This window comes from Leiobunum rupestre, chromosome 7, assembly GCF_980474605.1.
Source record: "Leiobunum rupestre chromosome 7, qqLeiRupe1.1.hap1, whole genome shotgun sequence".
In the NCBI taxonomy this organism is placed as follows: Eukaryota; Metazoa; Arthropoda; class Arachnida; order Opiliones; family Sclerosomatidae; genus Leiobunum; species Leiobunum rupestre.
This window is the reverse complement of record NC_143390.1, coordinates 38,094,774-38,119,744: the sequence shown is the minus strand read 5'-3', so window position 1 is coordinate 38,119,744 and position 24,971 is coordinate 38,094,774. Positions and strand designations below refer to the sequence as shown.

Here is a 24,971-nt window from a genome sequence, read left to right as displayed (position 1 = left end):
ACTATGGTTCAACTTCTAATATTATACAAGCCTCAAAAAATATGCAAAAAAATGAAAGAACAAATAAATTTTAAGAAAAACGGTGATGGTTTATTTATCATTAAAACAAGTATTACATTTCTTCATCGGATTCTTCCTCTTCCAAGGCAGCTTTAGCGTACTTTTCAGCTTCAACAAATACATTTTTAGGTACCAATTGATGAAGGCCATCAGTAACTGAGGAAAAAAAGTTTACAATAAACTGGAAAGAAAATAATACTATTAATATTTCACCATACCTTTTCCAACCCAACTAAGTTCCAATTCAAAATGTTTATCTTTCACTTCATCGTGTACAACATAAATGCTGAAAATAAATATTTCATAATTTTTTAAATTCCATGTAAGACGTTTCTTAGGATTGAATAAAATTTTACATTTTTGCAGCTTCCTTGATAAGCTCCTCGCAAGTCATTTCTCGAGACTGAAAAATTAATTAATTTTCAATCGAAATTGGTTTTTCTATTCTATATTCAAGGAGTAATACCTTAAGTTTTTCTAATTCTGTTTTGGCAGCTTGCTTAGCCTTACCAATAGCGCAGCTATAATAGCCCTATGGATATAATTTCATATATAATTTAATTAATTAAGAATTAAACAATTTAAAGGTAAATTTTTTCTTTACTAATGCGATTCCTGAAGGATCCAAACAAAAGAGTTGAGGTGTTTCATGCTCGTAAGAACCCGCTAAAAGACTGCACCCGTAAGGTCTTAAAGAGCTGTAAAGGGTGTAGGCGTGCATGTACATCGCCACTCGGTCTTTCAAGAACTAAAAATACAAGCATTTAGAAAAACAACGGAGATAAAGTAGTTTAAATTTCATAGGTTACCTTTAGAGGGATGGATGTTCTGTAATCCGATCTGTAATTTGAAGCTTCTGTGCTTGCTGTTTGTACTACTTGTCTAGCATCCGCTATAAGACCAGCTACAGCCTAGAAACAAATCAAGGTGCGTTCCAAACAGTCACTTTTAAAATTTAGATTTACTTTTGTAAATAAAAAAATTACCACTCCAATATGTCTGTCAACAGTAAATAGCCTTTTGTTGACTCCTGATTCGTATAGTTTTGAAGTTACTATCTTTTCTACGGCAAAAACTACACCATCCTTCCCCCGAATAGCAACAGCCGTTCTAAAATAAAATATTAATTATTAATCATTCGTATTATTTTTTGCATCTGCATGAAGTTGGATACCTACCCACTGTTTTCAACGGCTTTTTGGGCATATTCAACCTGAAAAACTCTTCCGTCTGGTGAAAACTGAGAAGCAGACAAATCGTACTGGAAAAAACAATTTCAATGCACAATGAAAATCATAGCCAAGGCTTATTTTTGACATCGCAAACGTGAAATGTCGTTTAAAACAACCTTACCCCCGTGCCAATTGAGCTCATCTTATCAAATTTTGCGGTTTAAAGAATTGTTAAATATACTTATTTATCCTATTTCAACTATATTTTGCGTAAAAATCGTGCAAAAACTAGAATTAAATATTTTGCTGTTTCATGCTCGTATACCACGGTTATTTTGGGCAGAAGACAGTTTGTCGTGAATTTGACGATGCACTGCGGCCATCTATTGTCGGAAATCAGAACTAGAATCCAAATATTTTTTTCTTGAAATGGCGGAGAATGCTGAAAAATTAGCTGCTTCAATTTCGCAAAAAAACGCGAAACCCGGGGAAGGAGTACGAAGTTTAGATTCAACTACGTTTTTTCGAATAACAAATTTTGAACTCTTCGTAAAACCCGTAAGACTATTTTCAAGTATTTCTGTTTATTATAGCTTAACATTGATTGAAAGCTAGCGTTCATTCCAAGGGCACATGAGAAAATAAAAAGCGCCAAATACAAAATTATCCCGCCAAAACATTTTTTTTTATCAATTTATTTTTTCTCTGAATAATTTATAACCCAACAAACCTTTAATTTAAATAAAACAATATAAATTTGTTTTTTAATTTAAAAACTGCTCCTTTACATGGCAATATTTCCTGCATAATTGTGTTTCGATTGTCTTTTTTATTATTAAGAATAAATATGTGATGGCTGCTGGTTTGACAGCTGTATCTTTATGTGGAATATACATAGCATATATGCGGTACAGAAGCACTAGCGAAGAAAACACGTATGTCGCCATAGCCGAAGACGGTAGCCAACTAGTCAAGAAAAAATCTTCCAAATGGGACTAGTAAAAACACTCGTAAACAGTGAAAAGTGTTTATTTTTATTTTTCAAGTATTTCTTCGTACAATAAACTTTAGAATGGTTTCACGTGTCTGCCTAATGTCACTTTATTCAAATCATTAGCGTTCCGAAACGATTAAAACATTATCTTAAAAAAACACGATAGGCATTTTTTGATATATACAAAGTGGTGTCGACTCCCGAAAGGCATTTAAAATTATCTCTAAGCGTGGTGGGATTCTTTTTTATCATTCCCTAAAAGCGTTTTGGCCCTCCCCCTCCCGGGGAATATCGAGGCGTATAAAAGCCGGTATTTCTGAATAACGTATCCTCCCTTTCGTTTTACGTTCATCTATAAATGTTAAAAAGAACAGTTGCGTTGTGAAACCACGCGAAAGAGACGTTCCAAGATCAATGTTAAAATCTTGCCAAATTTTAAATTCGTTGCCCACTTCAAACTCTTTAGATATCATAGTAGATACGATGGCTAGAAATTTATTTTTATACAGCTTGCCAAAATGCGGTAGTAATAATACCAGAAACGCGTACTGCACAAAAGCCTACAAACCCAGTTGCGCCAAAGTTTTTCAAAGTCCCAGACTATTTACTTCTACCGGTTTAAAAGGTAAGTTTCCTCATTCTAACTATTTGAATTAAAATTGTTATAAATAATGGGAATAAATTACGTTTGTATGTAAAAAGCTGACAAAAAACTCTTCACGCCGGGTCCCTTGGGCGTAAGTTTGACAACCAAAGAAGCCATGCTTCGCGATTTGGGTTCTAGAGATTCAGAGTTCATGGAGACCATAAAGCTGGTACGTCACGAACTCTTGGACATCGCCGACGTACCTTCCAATGTTTACACCAGTATTTTGCTCCAAGGTAGCGGCACATACGGTATCGAGTCCGTATTACAGACAGTCGTTCCCAAAAATAAGGGTAAAGTAAGTCCCAAAGTAGAAAAATATTGGATATTCAAGTCGCTGCCGAATTTATTTGTTCTAAGTGCGCTTCAGCACATCGACTTAGCCTGCCTCTTAATAAAGAGGAGAGGTCTAGCCAGGCCTCTTGCACTATAATTTAGTGCCTCTAAAGGTCTTCTAACACAGGGCCTCCAGTTGTATAAATCCGGCACGGCTTCTAACCCATTCCATAAACCAAATCTAATTGTAAATTTCCCGCGTTGTAGCTTCTAGTATTATCAAATGGTAGCTACGGAAAAAGGATGAACCAAGTGTGTCAAAAAGCTCATTTACCAGTACACCATTTCGAGTTTAATGAAACTGAGAGAGTAGCTCCGGACCTGGTGCAAAGACATTTGGAAACCCACAGGAACGATTACACGGCCGTCGCCGTGGTCCACTGCGAAACCAGTACCGGTATCCTCAACGACATTTATTCCATCGGACAAATAGTCAAACACTTTTGTCCAAGTACGTAAGGCGGACACCTGCGCCTTGACCTTTAATTAGCAATGCCTGTCTACGTTATGAACCTGAAATTGTAATAGAATTGTTTTCAAAATTGTAGAGGCTTCATACATCGTCGACGCTATGAGCAGTTTCGGCGCCATTCCAATTAACTTCGAGACAGCTCGGATAGATTATTTAATAACATCGGCAAATAAATGCCTGGAAGGAGTGCCCGGATTCGCCGTTGTTGTCGCTAAAATAAAAAAGTTACTCTCCAATAAAGGTACTTTCGTGAATCGGTTTGTTTAATGACACACATTCTTACGTCTACAAGCCAATTAACAGAGTCAGGTGGGACAATACATGCTCCTCCGCGCTAATAAGGTCGATATGCGTAACGGGAGGATAGATTGTTTCACACATGGCGGAAGTATGACAACCACCCGTTTATGGGGGGAAGGTGGTGTCTCTCAATAGGCTCATTACATTATCTGCCTTCCAGACCCAAAAATTAGAGGAATTCGCCTTGACAAATATTTAGGCGTGAAAAATCTAATTTAGAATTTTTTCCAGGCAATTGCCAAAGTTTGAGCTTGGATATTGTTGATCAAGTAAACCAATTGCGTTAAATTAAGTTAATTATTTGAAAAATTCCATCCTCCGTTTGTATATCTAGTACGAAGTCCTAGAGAAGACGGGACAGTTTCGATTCACGCCACCCACCCACGCTATCCTCGCCTTTTCCCAAGCTCTCCGCGAACTGAGGCAAGAAGGAGGCGTCGAAGGACGCGCTAGCCGGTATAAACACCTATAAACATCACTAAAAGTAATAAAGTATCGAAATTTCTCAAGGGGAAAAAACATTTCTCCAGGTATTTAGCTAACTGTCAAACGGTACGAGATGGTATGAAGAAATTCGGTTTCCAAAAGCTGGTCCCGGACAACAGTGACGGCTACGTCATAACATCGTACCTCTATCCCAATCACCCCAACTTTATTTTCGATAAATTCTACGAGAGGCTGGGAGAATTAAGTACGTCGTTATACGGTGTTTACTGTTTTACTGTTGTTTTGTTAATCAAATATTTACAAACAGATCAAGTCATCTACCCCGGAAAAGTCACAGAAACTGACACTTTCAGGATAGGAAATATCGGGCATCTGTACCCTGACGACATGATACAGCTGCTCTTATCTGTGGAGAAAGTTTGCAAAGAAATCGGAGTGCCATTACCTCTGCCAAAATAATCGGGAACGGCTCGCTCGGAACCACTATAGTTTCTTAAACAAACTCGCTGGTGTTTATAGTTCCTTTTTCATGAATTTTAATCTCTACAATTAAAATCTGTTTATTGTATTTAATAAATATTTTAAATTCGTTATATTTTGGTTTTTAAGATTTCTTGAAAACGGGTTGAGGTCTATTAAAACCCCCAACTTTATTTAAACTGTCAGGTGAACTTATTCGGCTTTGGGGAGGCGATGACCCCTAAATAGAGAGAGACGGTTAGGCTCCCCCCTTATTTCCTTTCAAACTCGAAATCACTCGTAACCATATCTATGCTCCTAACACACGTGTATCACGCTCTAGACGAATGCTCACGGGGGAAAATTGGGGATCTACAACAGTGACCTTCAACTATGATATCGTCTAAACTATACACATAATAATATTCTTGGAGCTCGAGACACTCATTCTGCTTATTATCTAGTTACATTCCATAAGAACGAACCGTGACATGTGAAAAGGAAATGATTGTTGGAAACTAATTTCGAAACTCAATTTGTTTTTGTAATTATGGATAACCGTAAGTTTTACCGTGTATAATGTATGTTATAATTTAATGAATATTAAGGTTTTATGAGAATATTTTATTTTCATTTTTAGGAAAATGGAGAGAGGCGAAACTTTTCAGAGTATTGAAGGAAAAAATTGTGTTAATAGACGGGGCAATGGGTACTATGATACAAAGAGAAAAATTAGAAGAAGACGGTTACCGTGGTTCAGAACTGGTTAACCATTCATTGTCCTTGAAAGGGAATAATGATATTTTGTCCATTACCAGACCCGAAATTATTTTAAAAATACACAAGGTTTAAAGTTTAAATTAAAAACAAATATGGGACATTAAATTACAGAAATTTTAAATTTTATTAGTTATATTTGGAAGCTGGAGCTGATATTATAGAAACAAACACATTCAGTGGTACATCCATAGCTCAAGCCGATTACTGCGCCCAACATTTAGTAATGAAAGATTGTTTATTTATAACCTAGTTATAGATAAAATTAATTTTAAAGTGTTTCTGGTTTAAGGTTTATCGATTAAATAAAGAGTCGGCGTTAATTGCTAGAAAAGCTTGCGATGAAATTGAAAAAGCCAGCGGTAAAATTTAAAAATTAATAATTCTAATGCAATTATAATTTCAACTAATTTTGTTTTAAGGCATTCCAAGATTTGTGGCAGGTGCTTTGGGACCCACGAACAAAACGTTATCGATTTCACCTTCGGTTGAAAAACCAGATTATAGAAATATTAGTTGGTTTTTTTTTATTTATTTATAGAAAAAATTGTTTCTTTTATTGAAATTAAGTAAAATTTTATAGCATTTGATGAGTTAGCAGCTGCGTACGAGGAGCAAGCCAGAGCTCTACTGGATGGAGGAGTTGATATTTTGTTAATCGAAACTATTTTTGATACTTTAAATGCTAAAGCTGCACTATTTGCAATACAGAAACTATTTAAAAAGGATTATGAACCCATTCCAATATTTGTAGGTGTTTCAAATTATAATAATAATTATTATAATACTTAGTAATTACGACTATAAATTATAGTTTTCAGGCACTATAGTTGATAAAAGTGGTCGTACTTTGTCTGGCCAAACATCAGAGGCGTTTCTCATAAGCATATCACACGCTAATGCTCTAAGGTAATTAATTTATGGCGTTAATATACCTTATATTTCGTTATTATATGTCATTTAAATTCCCAGCATTGGCCTCAATTGTGCCTTGGGTGCTAATGAAATGAGACCTTATATAGAAATGATAAGCAAAAACACCAATTCTTACGTACTTTGCTATCCTAATGCGGGTTAGTATAACTATATTAATAATTATACAATGACACAATTTTAATTTTTAATGTATTAGGTCTTCCTAATACTTTTGGCGAGTATGATGAAACACCGCAAGAAATGGCAAAACAAATAAGAGTAAATAATAGAGTTATAGTAATTAGCTTACTGTTACTACAAAGAAGTTAAATTTTCAGTCTTTTGCATTGGATGGTTTGGTTAATATTGTTGGAGGTTGTTGCGGAACAACACCCAGCCACATTAAAGCCATAGCTGAAGCTGTTAAAGACTGCAATCCGAGAATACCTCCTCAAAATTTATTTAAAGACTCTCTACTTCTCAGTGGTATTATTATTCTATAAAGGAATCTTCGATAAATATAACATTACTGTATTATTAAAAGGACTGGAACCCATGGTCATAACGAAAGACTCTCTATTTGTAAATATTGGAGAAAGATGCAATGTCGCGGGTTCTCGGAAATTCGCCAAATTAATTCGGGATGGAAAATACCAAGAAGCTGCCAACGTGGCCAAAGATCAAGTTGAAATGGGGGCCCAAGTATTGGACATTAACATGGACGAGGGTCTTTTAGATGGGAAAATGGCCATGACAAAATTCCTCAATCTAATAGGGACTGAGCCTGATATATGTAAAGTGAGGGCTTTTATAATTATGCAGCGTTAATGGTTGATTAGAATTTGTTCTTTTTGTAATGTTTCTTTAAAGGTTCCATTTTGCATAGACTCCTCTAATTTTGCAGTTATCGAAGCTGGTTTAAAATGTTGTCAAGGAAAATGCATCGTTAACTCCATCAGCTTAAAAGAGGGGGAGGCTGATTTCTTGACCAAAGCAGGTGTGATTAAACAATACGGTGCAGCCGTCGTTATCATGGCATTTGATGAGCTTGGACAAGTATGTATCATTATTATACATTAAATTTCATGAAAAAATCTTGTCTTTTAAAATATAATAGGCGGCAGATGAGGAAAGAAAAGTGGAAATTTGTACCAGATCTTATAATTTATTAGTTGATAAAATTAATTTTAACCCGTGTGATATCATATTTGATCCAAATATCTTAACAATTGCCACTGGAATGGAAGAACACAACAATTATGGAATTGAATATATAAGATCAACCCAAAGAATTAAAGTACTGTTTTTCTAATATAAATTTTCTAATTGGAGTAATTTGACTAGAACTGTTATAAGGAATCTCTAACTGGAGTACGAGTCAGTGGTGGTGTTTCAAATTTTTCATTCTCATTCCGTGGAATGGATGTTATAAGGGAAGCTATGCATACTGTCTTTCTTTACCATGCCATAAAGGTTAGAATTGGTCACTAAAACTCCCAACACTGCATTATATAACATTTATAACAATACTTAGGCTGGAATGGATATGGGAATCGTGAATGCAGGCTGCTTACCAGTTTACGATGATATTGAGAAGGAACTTCTCCAGCTTTGTGAAGATTTGTTGTGGAATAGAGATTCTCAAACCACGGAAAAGCTGTTGGAATACGCACAGGTTAATTTCAGTGCATAATCATTATTTTTAAAAATTCTAAATATGAACTAACTTTAGACAAAGAGCAAAAACAAAAGTGCAACGGTTACTGTGGACGACTGGCGAACCAAACCAGTTGAATTGCGTCTAGAACACGCTCTAGTCAAAGTAAAATTTATATAATAAGTATTCTGTATGTAGTTTAAAATTATTTTACAAAAGGGTATAGATTCTCACATTACCTCTGACGTAGAGGAGGCTAGACAAAAGACTGATGTCTACCCAAGACCTCTGAACATCATTGAAGGGCCCTTGATGAAGGTGGGATCACCAAAATCTATCTTCTTCAATGTTTCAAATATACATTCCTTACTTTCAGGGCATGAATATCGTTGGCGATCTCTTTGGAGCAGGTAAAATGTTTCTTCCTCAAGTGATAAAATCAGCGCGTGTAATGAAGAAAGCTGTTGCCCATTTGATTCCATACATGGAAAAAGAAAGAGAAGAGAAACAAAAAAATGCACCCAGTGAAACCTATAACGAAAATGTGAAAATTAGTTACAATTTTATTCAATTTTCTAATTACATGGTTGTAAAAGATTGAATATTTCTAGGATAGGTTTACCGGAACAGTTGTTTTAGCAACAGTCAAAGGAGATGTTCATGATATTGGAAAAAATATTGTGGGAGTTGTTTTGGGTTGTAATAATTACAGGTATTATTTTAATAAAAGTTTAGTAAAGTATATAAAAACTAACTTTCACTGGTTTTTAGAGTTATCGATTTAGGAGTTATGACTCCTTCTGATAAAATCATTAACACTGCTATAAATGAAAAAGCTGGTAACCTTATCATATGTATATTATAAAATTGCATACAATAACTAATTACCCAAATTTTTGGTCTATAGATATTGTAGGTTTATCAGGACTAATAACCCCTTCTTTGGGTGAAATGGTGTTTGTTGCAAAAGAAATGGAAAGGCTAGGTCTCAACATTCCCCTTCTTATTGGTGGAGCCACAACATCAAAGTAATTAAAGATTGGTTTATTATCAATTATTGAGAAATTAATTAACATTATTTTATTATAAGAACTCACACTGCAGTAAAAATATCCCCACGTTACAGTAATCCGACTGTTCATGTTTTGGATGCCTCTAAAAGCGTAGTTGTGGTTAGAAACGATAAATATACACTTTAAGGGAGATAAACTCATCTAGGATGTAAAATGAAATATGTACCTGAGCAGGCTTGAAGCTGTTGGCAATGGATACAATTTTTCCGCCAAATCGTACACCTCATCACAACCGTAAAGATGTACAGCGTATATTACTCGACCTGTAAAAATTACACTCCTCAGGGATATTTACTGATATAACAATTTTTCCAATGAAAAATCGACTATAATAACAAATTTTCTCAGTGGAGCCTGTAAAGGTACATGTTTCAAGCTAATAAAATTAGCAATGTAGGAAAATGAATTCTTCTCTCTAAGGGATATATTATATACATAATGCATTTAAAATTGAATGATATTAAACATGCTTTTGGGGTATTCTAGTGTTCCTCATTGTTAAATAAAGACAATAAGCAAGATTTTATAGAAGACATACAAGAAGAATATGAAGATATCCGTGAGGATCACTACGAATCTTTAAAGGTTAACTTTTTATTTTAAAAAAAAATTAGCAAAATTACATTTCTTTCTTATAGGAATGCCTATTAGTTCCGATTGAAAAAGCAAGGAAATTGGGAGCTAAATTAGATTTCACGGGTGACTATAAACCAAGTTCGTTAAAAGTTATAACATTTGACCATAATTTTATTTAAAGTGTAAATTAATAAATAAATTGTATATTTTTAAGCAATGCCAACCTTTTTTGGTGCGAAAGTGTTTAAAGATTATGATCTAAATCGACTAGTCCCTTATATCGATTGGAAACCCTTTTTTGATACTTGGCAATTAAGAGGAAAGTATCCTAACCGTGGTTATCCAAAAATATTTCAAGATGCCACAGTTGGTATGCAAATAAGGCACTATATATAGTATCTTGTTTAATCATATTTGTACTACTTTAGGGACTGAGGCAAAGAAGTTATTTAGTGATGCGCAAAATATGTTACAAAAAATAATCTCAGAGCAACTTTTCAAAGCTAATGGCGTGATAACTTTTCATTCAGCTAATAGTGTGGGAGATGACATAAATATTTATAATAATAATACGATGCCTAGAAAAACAGCAATTAATACAATATATGGCTTGAGACAACAAGTAAAAAGTTCTATTATACAACTCATATTATATTAATCTCCAACTTCCCTTTTAGGTTGAGAAAGATTCAGTAGGGGATGAACCCTACACATGCCTTTCTGATTTAATAGCTCCTGTAGAAAGTGGGGTATGCGATTATATTGGCATGTTTGCAGTTTCGGCTGGTTTTGGTTGTGATGAACTATGTCAAAAGTAATGTAAATATTGAATTCCTCAGCCCGAAAAATGATTTTATTTAATTTTATTTAATGTATAGATTTGAGGAAAATCTTGATGACTATAGCATTATTTTGGCCAAATCACTGGCCGATAGACTAGCTGAGGTTACAAATGAACAAAATTTGTTATAAATAAAATAATAGTATTTGTTTCTTTATAAAAGGCTTTCGCGGAAGAATTACATTTGAGGGTACGGAAAGAATTCTGGGGTTATGACTTGGACGAGACACTCGATACCTCAGATATACTTAGAATTAAATACCAAGTAAATAATGCTGTCTTTAATTTCAGTCCTTGATCTAAGTTTATCTTTTATGAAGGGTATAAGACCAGCCCCAGGATACCCAAGTCAACCAGACCATACAGAGAAAATAACCATGTGGTCTCTAATGGAAGTAGAGAAAAATACTGGAATAAAATTAACGGAATCTCTGGCCATGTGGCCAGCTGCGTCAGTTTGTGGTCTATATTTTTCTCACGCCAAAAGCAACTATTTCTCTCTGAGAAAACTGGGAAAGGATCAAGTAATTATTAATTATAAATTTAAATTATTAATTTATATTTAAAAATTATTACTTTGGTATAGATCGAAGATTATGCCAAGAGAAAAAATATGTCCTTAGAAGAATGTGAAAAATGGTTATCTTCAGTTTTAGCTTATGACCCGGAAGAATAAAATTTTTATATTTCTAATTTTTACATTCTCATTTCATATACATACCGGGAACCGAAATTTTAAAGTTTAAGTATTTTTCCAGTAAATAATATATTGCCAGAGTCTCGGTTGAGAATCAGGAGCATGAAGGGGTGGTTCACAATAAACTCTATAGTAGTTATGAGGGATCTTTTATTTCTAACAATCACAGCTGTTGCAGCAGCAGCTTCACTTCCTTCTTCATTCACTTCCACAAAAGATTTGTGTATAATGCTTGACACTTGTAGTTCCTGATTCCCATTTATACCTGACAAATCAGCATGGTCTGAAAAAATATCAATGATACCCAATTTTTGTAATGTTTTCTCTAATGTTAATGATGATTCAACTTTGAACTTTGGCAAAAACAACTATAAAAGCACAAAAAAGGATAAGTTACATCAAAATATTCTTTTAACAGTTAAATATAATAATTTTTCTTACTTTAACTTTATTCTTAGAGAACGAGCTTAAAATACTTCGTAAGTCATCAAAATTTATCACATTTTCTAGATTTTTCAAACCATCAATTTCATCAGGCAGTAAAATAACCATGGAAAGGTCATTTCCTTCATAAGGCAATTCAATGCAAGAACAAGCCAAATCCATAGAATGTGCATAGTTAAAATCATTGGTAATATGCATCATTTGAACTTCCGCAGTTTCAGTTACGGAAAGGTGAAAAGTTGATGTAGAAGTCAGTTGAGGTTTGAAAGGAACATTCCATAATCCTTAAGTAAAATTTTTATGCTACTATTAAATTTTTATCAACATACAATAAATTTAATACCTTTAAAATAAACTGCATTCACAAGCACTAATCTTGTATATTTGTCAATAGTACCACTAGCTAATAAATCTTGTATTTTTCCATTAGTAACAGTCTCTACCCATTGATTTATATACTGTCTCGATTCATCATTACTAAAGTCAATGTTTTTAAATTCCGCTTCAAAGTAATCCCTCAAAACTGAACAATATTTTTCCAATATTTCATATTTTCTCTCTACAAATGCTCCATTGGCAACTTTCAAGATGCAGGACGAACTAGTGGCCAATGATTCTGCGATCAATGATTTAAAATATTTCTGAAGTTCTTCATCCGTGACATCAGTCATATTCAAGGCATTAAAAATTTGACTTTTGGAAGTTCCATTAGCTCCTAACATAGTCATGGCCAAAGCCGTTGAAATACTAAATGGTGAAATTAACACATTTTGACTCTCCTCACTACATTCTCTCAAAATTGAAAAGCCAATGTTACAAATTGCAGGTGTCAATTGACTCATTTCTTGAAGAATCATGGTGCCTGTTAATAAACTTAATTCTTTATAACTTCAATTATTCAAAAATCCATCACCCATAAATCAAATTTAAAATTTATTTACAATGAAGAATTTATTGCAAGAAATTCATTAAGGGGGATTAGACTAATTTCAGGATTTTTCATCTACTGTGACTCCCGGATGTAATGCTCAAGCCTCAAGGACTCCGCCCCCGCGACTCAGCATACAATTTGACCGCCGTCAATTCGCCGAAAAAGGTTTCACGAAAGATTTTTTTGAATACAGTAGAACTCACGAAATTCCAAAACAAAATTTATTCGAATGTTAGATGATACTAAATCACGTATACTTTCATAGATGGCGCCAGTTTCACTATTCAAAAACAATTAGAACTAAACTAGCTTCATATAAAAACAAAATGATTAAATCAAAGCTTGAATAACGCAAAAAACTATGAAATTAACAAAATAATGATAAACAAACTTTACAAATATTTAAATATCACGAAACCTGACAGAAATTGATCAAATTAAAAACTGAATAATACCAAAAAGGTGAAATGAACACTATACATGTGTCATGTCTCGCTAACGGCCAAGTAGATCTCTTCCATATTAATATATGCTACTCTACGCTATTTAACCTTTCGATTAAAAGCAAAACTAGACTGGTAACTCTTATATTTCTAGAGAAATATCTTCTTGAAAATTGTTTTTCGTACAAATTGGTTACGTAATGTAAAATATATAAAGCTATACTTTTATGTAAATATATATGTAAATAAAGTTATTTTATTATCTTACATAGGTCCCTATTTGTCATAGCTTTTTTCATTTTCTGGCATAGGTTTTCGTTTTAATTATAAATATATAAATTAAAATATATAAAGCTAGCTATATATATGTATATATAATGTAAAATATATAAAGCTATACTTATATGTATATATATATCTATAAATAAAGTTTTTATATTCTCTGGCATAGGTCCCTATTTGGCATAGGTTTTTCATTCTCTGGCATAGTTTTCTATTTGGCATAGATTTTTAATTTTCTGGCATAGTTTTCTATTTGGCATAGGTTTTCGTTTTAATTATAAATATGTAAATACAAATATATAAAGCTAGCTATATATGTATATATAATGTAAAATATATAAAGCTATACTTATATATCTCTCTATAAATGAAGTTTTTACATTCTCTGGTATAGGTTTTTCGAGCATATATCCGCTACCGCTTTATTTGATCGTATCGTCACCTTGTCTTCAATCTCTTCCAAATGCGGATCGAAAACGACTTTACCATCCCGTACTCCTATTACTATATCTTCTAATTTACCAAATTTAATTCCTGGCAACTGCAGTTCCTTCACAACCTTTTTAAATTGCGCCTTGATAAAGAAATTGCCAGCCGATTCTCTGAAGGCTCTGTTAAACTCGTTTAAGATATAAATTTGAACCAGTGTCAAAAGCATTACAATGTGATCGGGATTTAGAGGTTTTCTATCAGACTCATCTTTTAGCGTTCTGTTGAAGCGCTCACCGAGGTTATTAGTTGGTGCAACATCTACAAATGCGGCAAAATGTTGCTCTAACGTCACAAAACATGGCTTTTTATGTATATTCGAGCGATTTGCTACAAAAAGCTATAATAGACCCATAACAAAAGAGGGGCCGCAGACGAGGCTTAAGTGAGACCTTTGGACGGAACATCCTGTTTGTGACGTTTTGAACCACGTGACCGCCATTGAAATATACAGGCGGAAGTAAGGAAACGGATGTTCCGTCCAAATGCTGAGCTGCCAGGTAAAAATGTTAATTTTCGACCCCCCAACTTTCAACATGGGTCTATACTCTGGCAAATGTAGGGCGCGCTCTAAGACTTGGAAAATTAAGAAACAGTGGTTTTAGAGTCAAAATATTATTTTTTTTTACTTTTTATTCAATTAATTTAAATAACATCTATTAAAATCTAAAAGCGTGTGTCCTTTCAGTTGACGTCTAGCAATATTGATCTCTATATACTTTCAGAAATATAAATTTTCTCTTTTATTAGAAATTCCCATTGTGTTGAAAAAAATCGTTCACTTCCACAAATCACTCGTAGCTTCTGTTAAACATGGTGGGAGAAATGTCAAATTCGGTGATCCTCCATAAAAATGAAAGTTGATACTCCCTTTAAGATGTTTGATAAGAGCAATATCATAATTGTATAACATTTTTACATAAGTGTGACACTTCCTATTCTTCACATGCAAAAGTTTTACTGAGAGCTATTCACAAGACAGGCATTACGGGCTTCGTTGCCGTTTTGCGTCCGCTTGCACACGTGGACATTCTCGCTAAAATAGTGTGTGATAATCCTTTCTTTCTCCTCTGACCCTCCCGTGGTAGGGTACAGCGTTCTCATCGGCCGCCCGCGTGGCGTCGCGCTCGGAACACTTCAATAATAGAGACATTGAGCCGGCACAAATTCAAACGTGAACGGAGAACGCCTACAACGTAACGTATAATATAGTTATCCCTTTTTGAGTTCAAAGCTAAAGCGCGGGATTAGGCTCTCTATTTTTCACATTTCAAACGCGTAAGCGCAGAATTTTAGGGCACCGTATTAGCTCCGTACAGGTGGATTTGAAAATTTAATTTTTTTAATTTCCCAGTTAATATGAATAGCTGTTTCTTGGCAGTAGTTTCTGCGCAGTAAAAGGTGCAGCAATGGTTCAGAAACCAAAATCATAATTGAATGTCCATATTTCGTCGGAATTAGAAAAGATGTCACGTTCGTGTCGCTAGTCCGGGCTCACTATCAATAGATTTTTCTTGTGACACTTTTTACACCTCTACTTCATTATTATTTCTTTTCTCGCAACTTATTTAATTAATATGTAGCACTTATTAAAAATAAAACATTATTTGAAAAGCGCTTTTTAGCATTTGTGAAATTATTATTTAGGTATATCCTTCGTTTACTACTAATTAACTTGCTTTTCTTTGATTAAGTATTTAAAATACAATTTGAACAAATAATAAATAATAATAAGTAAAAATCCCTGAAGAAGGAAGACGAGTTCCTCCGAGAAGTTGGATTTTTAAAATTAATAAATTGTGAATTTTAAAACCGTTTTAAGTCTCTTTTAATTTAGTTCTTTCACAATGTGCTTCTCTTCACTTCTATGAATAAGACCATAAGTATATATTTTTATCTAAGTATGATACTTTTAATTCTTCACCTGCAAATCTTTTTATTGAAATCCCCCTTCATCATAGCGGTTTCGTGTCCTATCGCTCTCGCGTCTCGTGCAGCCTTTGACAGACTCTCGTCAGAGGGATATTTTCCTCCTGTGAGGACGTCACCTCGTGACTAGCTCTCAGTACAATTTTTCATGCTTATGGAATAAACCTATAGACTTATGATATTGCTAAGGGACAAAGATAATAAGTTTCATTATGGCGGTATCGCGATAAGTTTAATTTAAGATATTTGCTTCAAGCTGGAAAGAGCTTTAGTGACTTTAGAAAATTGAAATAATATAATAAAGTTGGGGGAATAAACAAAATAACTAATACCATAAGTAACATAATACCCCTAAGTATGACACTTGTAACCTTGCTCGTGCATTTTTTATTACTACATCCTTTATCCAACGATAAATCAGAAAAACGACTAGCAACTCTGTAACCCGGAAGTTTAATACTCTTTGGGATTTGATTTTTTTTATTGGTCATCGAAAAGGAGTCAGAGTTCAAATTTAGCCAATCATATAGCGCTACAAAATATTATGAGGTACGAAATGTAAGAAATAAAATGGCCGTTATGGTAGTCGGCTTATTAGGCCTAACTCCATCGGAAAATTATACCTAAATACTAAATATTATTAGGGTCATTTTCAAAGTTTGAACTGAAAAAAATTATTGCGTAATTAGCAATTGCAAAAAATATTCAAGAAATTTTAAAAAGGTTAATTCTTACATTTTAATTCATCAATTCATTTTAATTTTGATCACAGCGGACAAAGCCAGGCATTCATCCAGGTACAAAATACATGTATATTCAAATATAATAGTAAAAATCTGGAAGAAATTGTAATAAAATATTCGTAAACTAAATTAAAAACGTAACAAGCTGAAGGTTTTTTAACGTCTACTGTATCTGGTGCGTAACATTGATAAACATCAATGAGATTGATTTGGTCAATATACTACACTAGTGATCCACAAATTTCGAGTTGTTGGTGAATTTCTAATATAATTCCATATGCCAAATATATAAAGATTTAATATTGTTGGGGAAAATGCATACAATTTCTTTAATTTCTTCCGTTGTTAAAGTTTCCGTGGCGAAAACGAAATTAGTGCGGGTATACGTCTTAAGCCTAAAAATGACTGTTTTCAAAACTGCGGGAATCACGTTCCCGGAAGTTGGGTTAGATTAGTTCATGCCGCCGCTACCGAGTGGCGCTATTTCTAAACATTTAGGACGTCACTGTGAAGAAAGGATGTAGTAGAACATTTTACTAATGCCATACTTAGGGGTATTATGTTACTTATGCTAATACTAATGCTACTGTAAGAGATTAATGAATTAAAAATCATGGTGACTGCTTAAGCTTTATAATTCGGAATTTTTTAATGAAAACCAACTTAAATACTATTACGAAAATTCACATAAAGGGCAGTAGCTACACGTTAAATGAAACTTCTCGGTCTGAATAACACTCCCCACGCATTAATGTTGAAGTTAACTTAGCGGGATCCAACAGACCACGGAGAGCATTTTAATTTTAGCTCGCTACCTATTTCGATTAGACCGATTAGTTTTATCGGGAACTCTATACCTTTATCCGCGCACCGTACTATAATTGACTACACGAATTTTATCCACTGGCTTACATACCTTAGGAGTGGTTTTTACCGCTGTTGAAATATTCACGGGAAATTCCGTTACAAATTGATTTACATTTTGTTTACAGCTAAATAGAATTTTACCCTTTACATTTGTTAGTTTTGTTACATTTAATTTTATTGATACACTAAAGTTCTAATTCTAATAAACTTAAATTCTACACTTAATTTTTTTCATTCAAAGAAGAAAGGGCTGATTGAGTCTGAGAAGACCGCGAGCCCGGCTTAATTAATCAGGGCGAGATATGCGTAACGGCCACGCCAACGAGGGGATACGTGGGGACAGGGGTGGGGACACCCGTGGCGGAAGTATTCCGACCACCCGTTGGAGATTGGCGGTTGTCCTCACATGGCCATCCACAAACTCTGCCTCCCGGACGCCTGGGATTACAGGAGTGAGCCACTACTCCCGGCTACGCTTAATTTATATTTTCTACATTGGAGCAAGGACAGTAGATACAGGGACGAGAAAGTGTATTGGCGGACTCTGTTGGAATATATCACCTAAAACGACCTAAACGCGAGGAGAGTTAGTTGTAAACAAAAAAAATGGTGGTCACCTAATTTTAGCGGTTCTTGACGACGCTTAAGTGTTCAAAACAAATGGGCATTTTTTTATTTACGCTCGTAGTTTTATTTTTAATTTAACATCAAAATGGTAAAAACTAACTACAATAATATTGTCCATGGTGAACCACGTCTTAACAATGGCCGCGGTTTTGTTTACGTCTAACTCCCCGTGAATATGAAGACGTTTAAAATCGAATTTTTTCCCCCTGCTTTCTCGTCCCTGTATCTACTGTCCTTGATTGGAGCTCCGCGTTGCCAAATTTTCTGACCGAATTATTGTACAAAGGGTTACGAATTATAGTACAACAATAAAAATTATGGTAAAAATATAATATAGTATTATTTACTTTCAATTTGAAAAACATGCCGATTACTGTTCTCACGTGGTGTCGCTTCTTTGTGTGGAGTGGATGTAGTCAGTATCGAATGATCTGGCAGCACTTGAACGTGGGCTTCATATTTTAGTTAATAAGAAATTATCAAAAATAGTTAATTTTAGTAAGTTGTCAGCTAAAAGTTTATTTACACTTATACCACATTTTATAGCGATATTTGTGTAGTTCGAAAAAAATTTAAAATTTTATTTTCCACTATTTCACACGTTTGGACTAGAAATCAACAGCGTAATGGAATATTTTAATAGTAGAAATAATGTAAACATAAAAATAGGACCATTATAGTACAATAGGTTGGAAATATAGTACATTTTGGTACAATATAGTACGCTCTCAAAATAATTGTGCCATTTATAATATAATGCAAAATTATGTACCATAATTATAGTACGTATGGCAACGCTGATCTGTGGAGCTGGATTGACACAACCAGTAGAAAGATGAGTCAAAAATCCCAACTACGTCATGGAATTACCCCAAGACGTTTCTTAAAATATTTCCACCTATGCTCAGGATGTTGGTCCCCTTTCACACGGAGACAGCGGAAATTGGCGCCAGAAATACTGTCCCTAATTACTGTGCAAGAGTCCCCCCCCCCCCCAGAGAAGGGGTACTCGCGAAAGGGTGTGGTTGAAGAGGGCCACTGAACAAAGGTGCTGAGATTTCTTATATTGGATATACACGGGAAATTTTCAAAGGGGAGGGTAGAGGGGGGTTCACAAGTACTATAAAATGGTACCGTTGGTATGGTAAACCTTACTTTATTCTAAAAGCTGAACTTAAAACTCACTGCTCTCCGCTTTGACGCTGCTTATTTCAGGGACAGATAGAAAATGGCCAGACGGTAAATATGTTTATGTCTCATAGATCATACAGTAAATTTTCTGCTTATTTTGTTGGAAGAAATAGCAGATAATTATATTTACATTTATATTTGACTAAAAGTTTAAATTGCCCCTACAATCACCACGTGACATAGTTTTCGGTTAGACAATGAGTAAGGCGCGTATGTGTCCTTCTTACAAGCTTCGTCATTTGTTCGTGTTTTATCATTTACAATACCGACTTGTGATTTAAATTCCTCGCCATAAATAACTCTTGATATTTCTTCCTAAGCCAAGAATTTCACCCTGTACTTCAATTTTCTCTATAGACTAGGTAGAGTTATTTTGGGTAATCTATCATAGTTAAAAAGTAAATAATGAGGTAGACGTGATAACTGATTTTAATATGTAGGATCAACGTGGTGGTCAATGGAATTGATGTTGAGGCTGCGCTATCAAACCAAGAAGAGACGACAATTTCTTTAAACTCTTGGCGCAGTCTCAACATCGCCTACATGGAAAGGCGGAGACAGCAGGGGGATGCCGGATTGATTGGGCACGCGGACCTGACACGTAAGCGTAAATCAGTGACTTACGTTTAGGAAGCCACTACTAGTAATAATATATATTTTTTAATTCCATAGTAAGTTTAAGAGTGGACGGCCCGCGTGTGACGACCAATGTCCAGGTGAGGGAATCGATCCTGGGGGAGCCGGACATTCAACTGGGAGCAGACGTTATCCGGCGACTCCGGGTGAATGTTCCGCATACGGGAAGGCGGTTGGTCCTTCAGAGATGGAAGTGCCGCAATTGCGGAAAGGAGGGCCACATGGCAACAGATTGCCGTGTACAGAAGAGGAGGAGTAGCAGCGGAGGAAATAGACATTCTCCCTACTACTCCTCTTCTTCTAGGCGTCGCCCCCACTCCGCAACCAGGCCTCCAATGGGGCAATCTCCGTTGCACCGAAATGAAGGACCACGGCTACCGAACGCTCCTCACCTGGAGCAAACTCAACCGGCATCCACCCGGACCTCATCACCCGTAGCCGATTTCCCGCAGGAGGGTGGCGAAGGACAACCCGGAGAGGTATAATAACACAAAAAAAGTCATTTTATATAATATTAATATTAAAATTTATAAATATTTATTAAAGAAAACAATGGATGAAGCGGAAGAAGAAGTGTTACTTTCTTTTAAAAAGAATAATTACAAAATAAATAAATAAATTGTTTAAATTAATTTTTTTTTAATTGTTAATTAAACATTTCTAAGCCAACTTACATAATGAACATGTAAATTAATAATAATAATAATAATCAGATAGGCTAATAGTTCTTTTTATAAAATAACCTTGGCCATCTTGTTGAAATGTTGCCTCCCCGCTTCAGCTGTGGATCCGTTTTCTCTCCCACTAAAGAGCTTATGAACTCATTCTTAGGCATTGGCTGAACTATTCCAGGGCAACATTTCAACAAGTTGGGCAAGCCTAAAGACATTTTATAAAATCAACTATACCCAAGGCACCACTTTAGGCCCAAGTCATCTAGCGAATTTTAAGTACTTCATGCCACGCGAGCCAACAGCTCCCTACACTAACTATTACCGTTAACCTCTACAAATGTTTATGGAAAGAGGAAACCGAAGAACTCAAGGGAAACCCCTTTTAACCAGGCGAAAGTGCTAACTACTCCGCAACACCACCTAATATTAAAATTATCCCGTATCTAATTTAATTTACATTAGAAGCTTATACATACAAGAGCCGTGTAATATTAGCAGTAACAAAAGTAAATAAACCGAAGTTTCGGGTCTTCATAGTTCCACTATCTAGCCATTAGTTTAATATTTAAGGAAAATACCTTTTAAAATTTTGGTTCATTTACTTCTGGTACTAATTAAAGGTTATTTCTACCGTAGCATATAGGTCTTTTTACAATGCTAGGAAAACCGCCCTGTATAAGTAAATAAAGTGTTTTGCCAAAAGTATGTAATAAAATGCACGAGTAAGAATATGCGATCCTATAATTATAATAGGAGCTTCAATAAATGTCACTCTCTTTTTATTTCCTCCTCGACGCGCATGCGCGAGTCACTGAATAAAATAGTCACGTGTCTTTGTTAGATTTATTTGTAATGTTAAAGTTGATAGCGCGCGCGGCATTTTTGGACTTTTAAGAGGCGCGTACGAAATGGAACGAGCCCTTCTATATTGAAATATTAAGCGGTGCGCGCTGTAAAATATAACGCTTTTAAAAGCATGTCCTGGCTCTTTGTATTACTACTTCAAGGTTAATCGCTGAACAGGTTTTATTTAAGCGTCTATTATTATTGCACAGTAAAAATATAAAATCAATGCCCTCGTGTATCAACTATAACAAAATGGGCTATTCCACATTAATCATTTATTTAATTATATAACACCACGAAAATTACTTTTTGATCTGCCCAATTTTTGATACAATTTGAAATCAAATTTGATTCGTATATATCCGTAAGGGAAACTACTCAGTTGGGCTTCTATCGGAGACTCAACAGATAATATCACGAATTAAAATTTAAGAACCCTACCGTTTGTACACAGATAATTATGATAACACATATGATGATTTTATGTAACGTAATATAGTGTATAAAAATATCACATTAAGGTAAATAACTCTGCCAAGTAGTTAAAGCTATGTCATATAACTGCGCGGGAAAAAAGCTCTATACAAAATTATATAAAGTACCATGACGTACCAAAAATTTAAGACCTAAAGTCATATATATGTAAGTAAACAAACTCCCGATGTGTTAGGTATGTAATTCATATAAAATTTAAATTTTTACAAACATTTAATCGCCTTGTACATTAACAACCTAAGTAAGCAACATATTGCAGTCAGCACGCGGTAAAATAAATAACCTTCGTACATTATGCACGCGGAAAGTAAGCTATATACGACTCAGGAAACATCCTGTATAACAAATGGCCGCCGTAAATAATGCGTTCTGAACCTACTCAACGTAGAATAGTCAACACCCGGTATGATAAACTCCGTGCGAACAATGCGCTCCAAAAGTAACCAACATAGGTTAGGCATCACTCTGTATAGCAAAAGACCACCTTAAGAACGCGCTCCAAGTAGCTGGGCGGAGTAAGCAAGGGAAGTAGTCTATAGCGTCTAGAGCTAAAATAAGCTTTCACATTTGATATTTTACAGAAAATGAAATAAACAAGACGTACGACGATCAGAATACACACAATCCTTCTAATGTGTTAAGTTTGTTTGAGCTATTCACAGCAACCTGCAACGCCGGTATCACAACCAATATACAGGGTGTCCACTAAAAAACGATCCAGGGCGAATATCTCAGAAACCGTTTTCTCTAGAAATTTATTTTTTTTTATGTTACGTAGCACGTGCAGGGGGCCAAAGAAGAATGATAACCTCGATGACCTTGAACCATGTCTTCAAGGTCATCCAAAAACTATCTCTAGAACCGTAAGTGTTAGAAAGTTGGTTCCAATTAGAAAAGTGTTCCCCGTCACGTTTTATGCCTACATAGCGTGAACATGATCGGATGCGACCAATAGTAAGTCGAGAAAATTGGTACCAAAATCACAAAGGGGTTAAAGGGAAAATTGCAAGACAGCGCTAATAACTCCAAAACAAGTCGTGCTACATTATCGAAATTTGCTAGACAATCGCATCATGGTAGGATATTTTAATATTTGGAAAATTGTATGACCTTGAACCATGTCTTCAAGGTCATACTAAAATTATCTCGAGAACCATTAGGTTTAGATAAAAAATTCCAATTAGAAATTATAATTGAAAGTTATTAATACATAAAATGTGGCGAAGAACAACTTTCTAATTGGAATTTTTGCAAAATATATTTTTTTATTTATACAGGGTGTCTCAATATGCTCGATCAGGCCATTTTTCTCAAAATGTATTTATGCTAGGGTTCTGAAATTTCAACCGTCAAAATCAACATATGTGGGACTACGAAAATCCACACTGGGGATTTCCTCACCGCCACCAAGTGCAGTTTCGCTTAAATGTGTGGGCTGGTCTGTTAGGTGACAGAATTATTGGCCCGTTCTTCCTGCCAAATCGTCTGAACGGTCAAAACTACTTGGAGTTCCTTCAAAATGAAATATCCAACGTGTTGGACGACATTCCTCTGGCCGAGTACAGACAGATCTGGTTCCAGAAAGATGGGGCGCCACCTCACCAATATCGTGACTTGGTTGCATATCTAAACGACGAGTTTCCTGGATGATGGATCGGAAGAACTGGTCCTGTTCGTTGGCCTGCAAGATCCCCTGATCTAACACCACTCGACTTTTTTCTTTGGGGATTCGTAAAGGACTACGTATACCAAACACCTGTGACGAGCGTTGAAGATTTACGACAAAGAATCATCGAAGCATGTCGCCGGGTGACTCCAGAAATGGTTCGGGGAGCATTTCGCAATATGCAACATCGTGCATATTTGTGCATTGCATCAGAAGGTGGCATTTTTGAAAACATTTTGTAGAAGTCATTAAAAAACATTTGTCACTTGGGCTAATTATTATTTGTTTAATTTTCGAAATCTTATAACTGAAATGCATGTTACCTACAATTCGTTAAAGGCTATTGCCTGCTAGTACAACTTGTTTTTCCCCCGACCTCCAAACTCAGTGAAAAATAGGTCTTTTTCAACCGAACCAAAATTATTTTTACACTTTCGACTATGCCCTACAACTTTTCTATTGAAACATTTTGCGTGACACCTACCGGTGAAAAAATAAATTTTCCAAAACGGCATAAAATCGTTCGATTTTTCGAAAATTTAGTAACCAAAGCCTTCCATACCTAACAAATAAACCCTGAAAATGTCAGAACCCTAGCATAAATAAAATTTGAGAAAAATGACCTGATCGAGCCAATTGAGACACCCTGTATATTTATAATTAAAACGAAAACCTATGCCAAATAGAAAACTATGCCAAATAGGGACCAGATAATAAAATAACTTTATTTACATATATATTTACATACAACTATAGCTTTATATATTTTATATTATATATACATATATATATAGCTAGCTTTATATATTTTATATTATATATACATATATATATAGCTAGCTTTATATATTTTATATTATATATACATATATAAATAGCTAGCTTTATATATTTTATATTATATATACATATATATATAGCTAGCTTTATATATTTTATATTATATATACATATATATTTAGCTAGCTTTATATATTTTACATTATATATACATATATATTTAGCTAGCTTTATATATTTTACATTATATATACATATATATTTAGCTAGCTTTATATATTTTTTATTTATATATTTATAATTAAAACGAAAACCTATGCCAAATAGAAAACTATGCCAGAAAATGAAAAAAGCTATGACAAATAGGGACCTATGCCAGAGAATAAAATAACTTTATTTACATATATACGTATAGTTATATATATATTATATTTATATATTTCTAATTAATTTAATTAACAATATATTTTTGCTGTCGATTTTAATTATCAACTTCTTATCTTATA

General features: G+C 34.6%; 5 protein-coding genes across 10 annotated transcripts; 3 read left to right on the top strand and 2 right to left on the bottom strand.

Annotated features, from left to right (window-relative positions):
* Nucleotides 1-68: 68 nt before the first annotated feature.
* Nucleotides 69-1,705, bottom strand: Prosalpha7 (proteasome alpha7 subunit). Its single transcript, XM_090154510.1, has 9 exons — nucleotides 1,414-1,705; nucleotides 1,239-1,321; nucleotides 1,047-1,170; nucleotides 870-971; nucleotides 665-808; nucleotides 527-592; nucleotides 417-463; nucleotides 279-346; nucleotides 69-216 (listed from the first exon to the last, which is right to left on the bottom strand). Exons 1-9 carry the CDS (start codon nucleotides 1,432-1,434, stop codon nucleotides 113-115), a joined length of 759 nt encoding a protein of 252 aa, XP_090010636.1. The 5' UTR covers nucleotides 1,435-1,705; the 3' UTR covers nucleotides 69-112.
* LOC149936209 (small integral membrane protein 8) lies at nucleotides 1,644-2,313 on the top strand. Its single transcript, XM_090154511.1, has 2 exons — nucleotides 1,644-1,790; nucleotides 2,073-2,313. The coding sequence occupies exons 1-2, from the start codon at nucleotides 1,662-1,664 to the stop codon at nucleotides 2,229-2,231; spliced, it is 288 nt and encodes a 95-aa protein (XP_090010637.1). The 5' UTR covers nucleotides 1,644-1,661; the 3' UTR covers nucleotides 2,232-2,313.
* Nucleotides 2,314-2,511: 198 nt separating this feature from the next.
* Nucleotides 2,512-5,020, top strand: LOC149936208 (uncharacterized). The gene is made up of 8 exons (XM_090154504.1): nucleotides 2,512-2,851; nucleotides 2,929-3,170; nucleotides 3,416-3,659; nucleotides 3,757-3,921; nucleotides 4,212-4,249; nucleotides 4,315-4,436; nucleotides 4,511-4,671; nucleotides 4,735-5,020. Exons 1-8 carry the CDS (start codon nucleotides 2,641-2,643, stop codon nucleotides 4,884-4,886), a joined length of 1,335 nt encoding a protein of 444 aa, XP_090010630.1. The 5' UTR covers nucleotides 2,512-2,640; the 3' UTR covers nucleotides 4,887-5,020.
* A 106-nt stretch (nucleotides 5,021-5,126) lies between these two features.
* LOC149936207 (methionine synthase-like) lies at nucleotides 5,127-11,418 on the top strand. Of its 3 annotated transcripts, none has more exons than XM_090154498.1 (31): nucleotides 5,130-5,446; nucleotides 5,527-5,732; nucleotides 5,797-5,886; nucleotides 5,956-6,025; nucleotides 6,086-6,178; nucleotides 6,247-6,413; nucleotides 6,478-6,572; nucleotides 6,636-6,736; nucleotides 6,796-6,857; nucleotides 6,917-7,064; nucleotides 7,123-7,371; nucleotides 7,483-7,634; nucleotides 7,696-7,875; nucleotides 7,935-8,051; nucleotides 8,113-8,253; nucleotides 8,311-8,400; nucleotides 8,455-8,553; nucleotides 8,612-8,779; nucleotides 8,847-8,947; nucleotides 9,007-9,074; nucleotides 9,143-9,263; nucleotides 9,326-9,407; nucleotides 9,795-9,893; nucleotides 9,947-10,022; nucleotides 10,099-10,254; nucleotides 10,313-10,506; nucleotides 10,562-10,698; nucleotides 10,763-10,829; nucleotides 10,889-10,990; nucleotides 11,046-11,249; nucleotides 11,312-11,418. In XM_090154498.1, exons 1-31 carry the CDS (start codon nucleotides 5,437-5,439, stop codon nucleotides 11,399-11,401), a joined length of 3,735 nt encoding a protein of 1,244 aa, XP_090010624.1. In that variant the 5' UTR covers nucleotides 5,130-5,436; the 3' UTR covers nucleotides 11,402-11,418. The 3 variants fall into 3 exon arrangements, with proteins under 3 accessions (XP_090010625.1, XP_090010624.1, XP_090010623.1); XM_090154497.1 differs by having other exon boundaries at nucleotides 5,131-5,446; nucleotides 7,123-7,376; nucleotides 7,449-7,634; XM_090154499.1 differs by lacking the exon at nucleotides 10,763-10,829 and having other exon boundaries at nucleotides 5,127-5,446; nucleotides 7,123-7,376; nucleotides 7,449-7,634; nucleotides 10,562-10,633.
* On the bottom strand, nucleotides 11,101-12,931 carry LOC149936206 (leukocyte elastase inhibitor-like). Of its 4 annotated transcripts, none has more exons than XR_016472349.1 (5): nucleotides 12,210-12,931; nucleotides 11,864-12,150; nucleotides 11,447-11,790; nucleotides 11,302-11,381; nucleotides 11,101-11,234 (listed from the first exon to the last, which is right to left on the bottom strand). XR_016472349.1 is itself a non-coding variant. In XM_090154508.1 (4 exons), exons 2-4 carry the CDS (start codon nucleotides 12,721-12,723, stop codon nucleotides 11,461-11,463), a joined length of 1,131 nt encoding a protein of 376 aa, XP_090010634.1. In that variant the 5' UTR covers nucleotides 12,724-12,728; nucleotides 12,808-12,931; the 3' UTR covers nucleotides 11,385-11,460. The 4 variants fall into 4 exon arrangements, 2 of the variants coding, with proteins under 2 accessions (XP_090010634.1, XP_090010633.1); XR_016472350.1 differs by having other exon boundaries at nucleotides 11,302-11,343; XM_090154508.1 differs by lacking the exons at nucleotides 11,101-11,234; nucleotides 11,302-11,381 and having other exon boundaries at nucleotides 11,385-11,790; nucleotides 12,210-12,728; nucleotides 12,808-12,931.
* Between the last annotated feature and the right edge of the window lie 12,040 nt (nucleotides 12,932-24,971).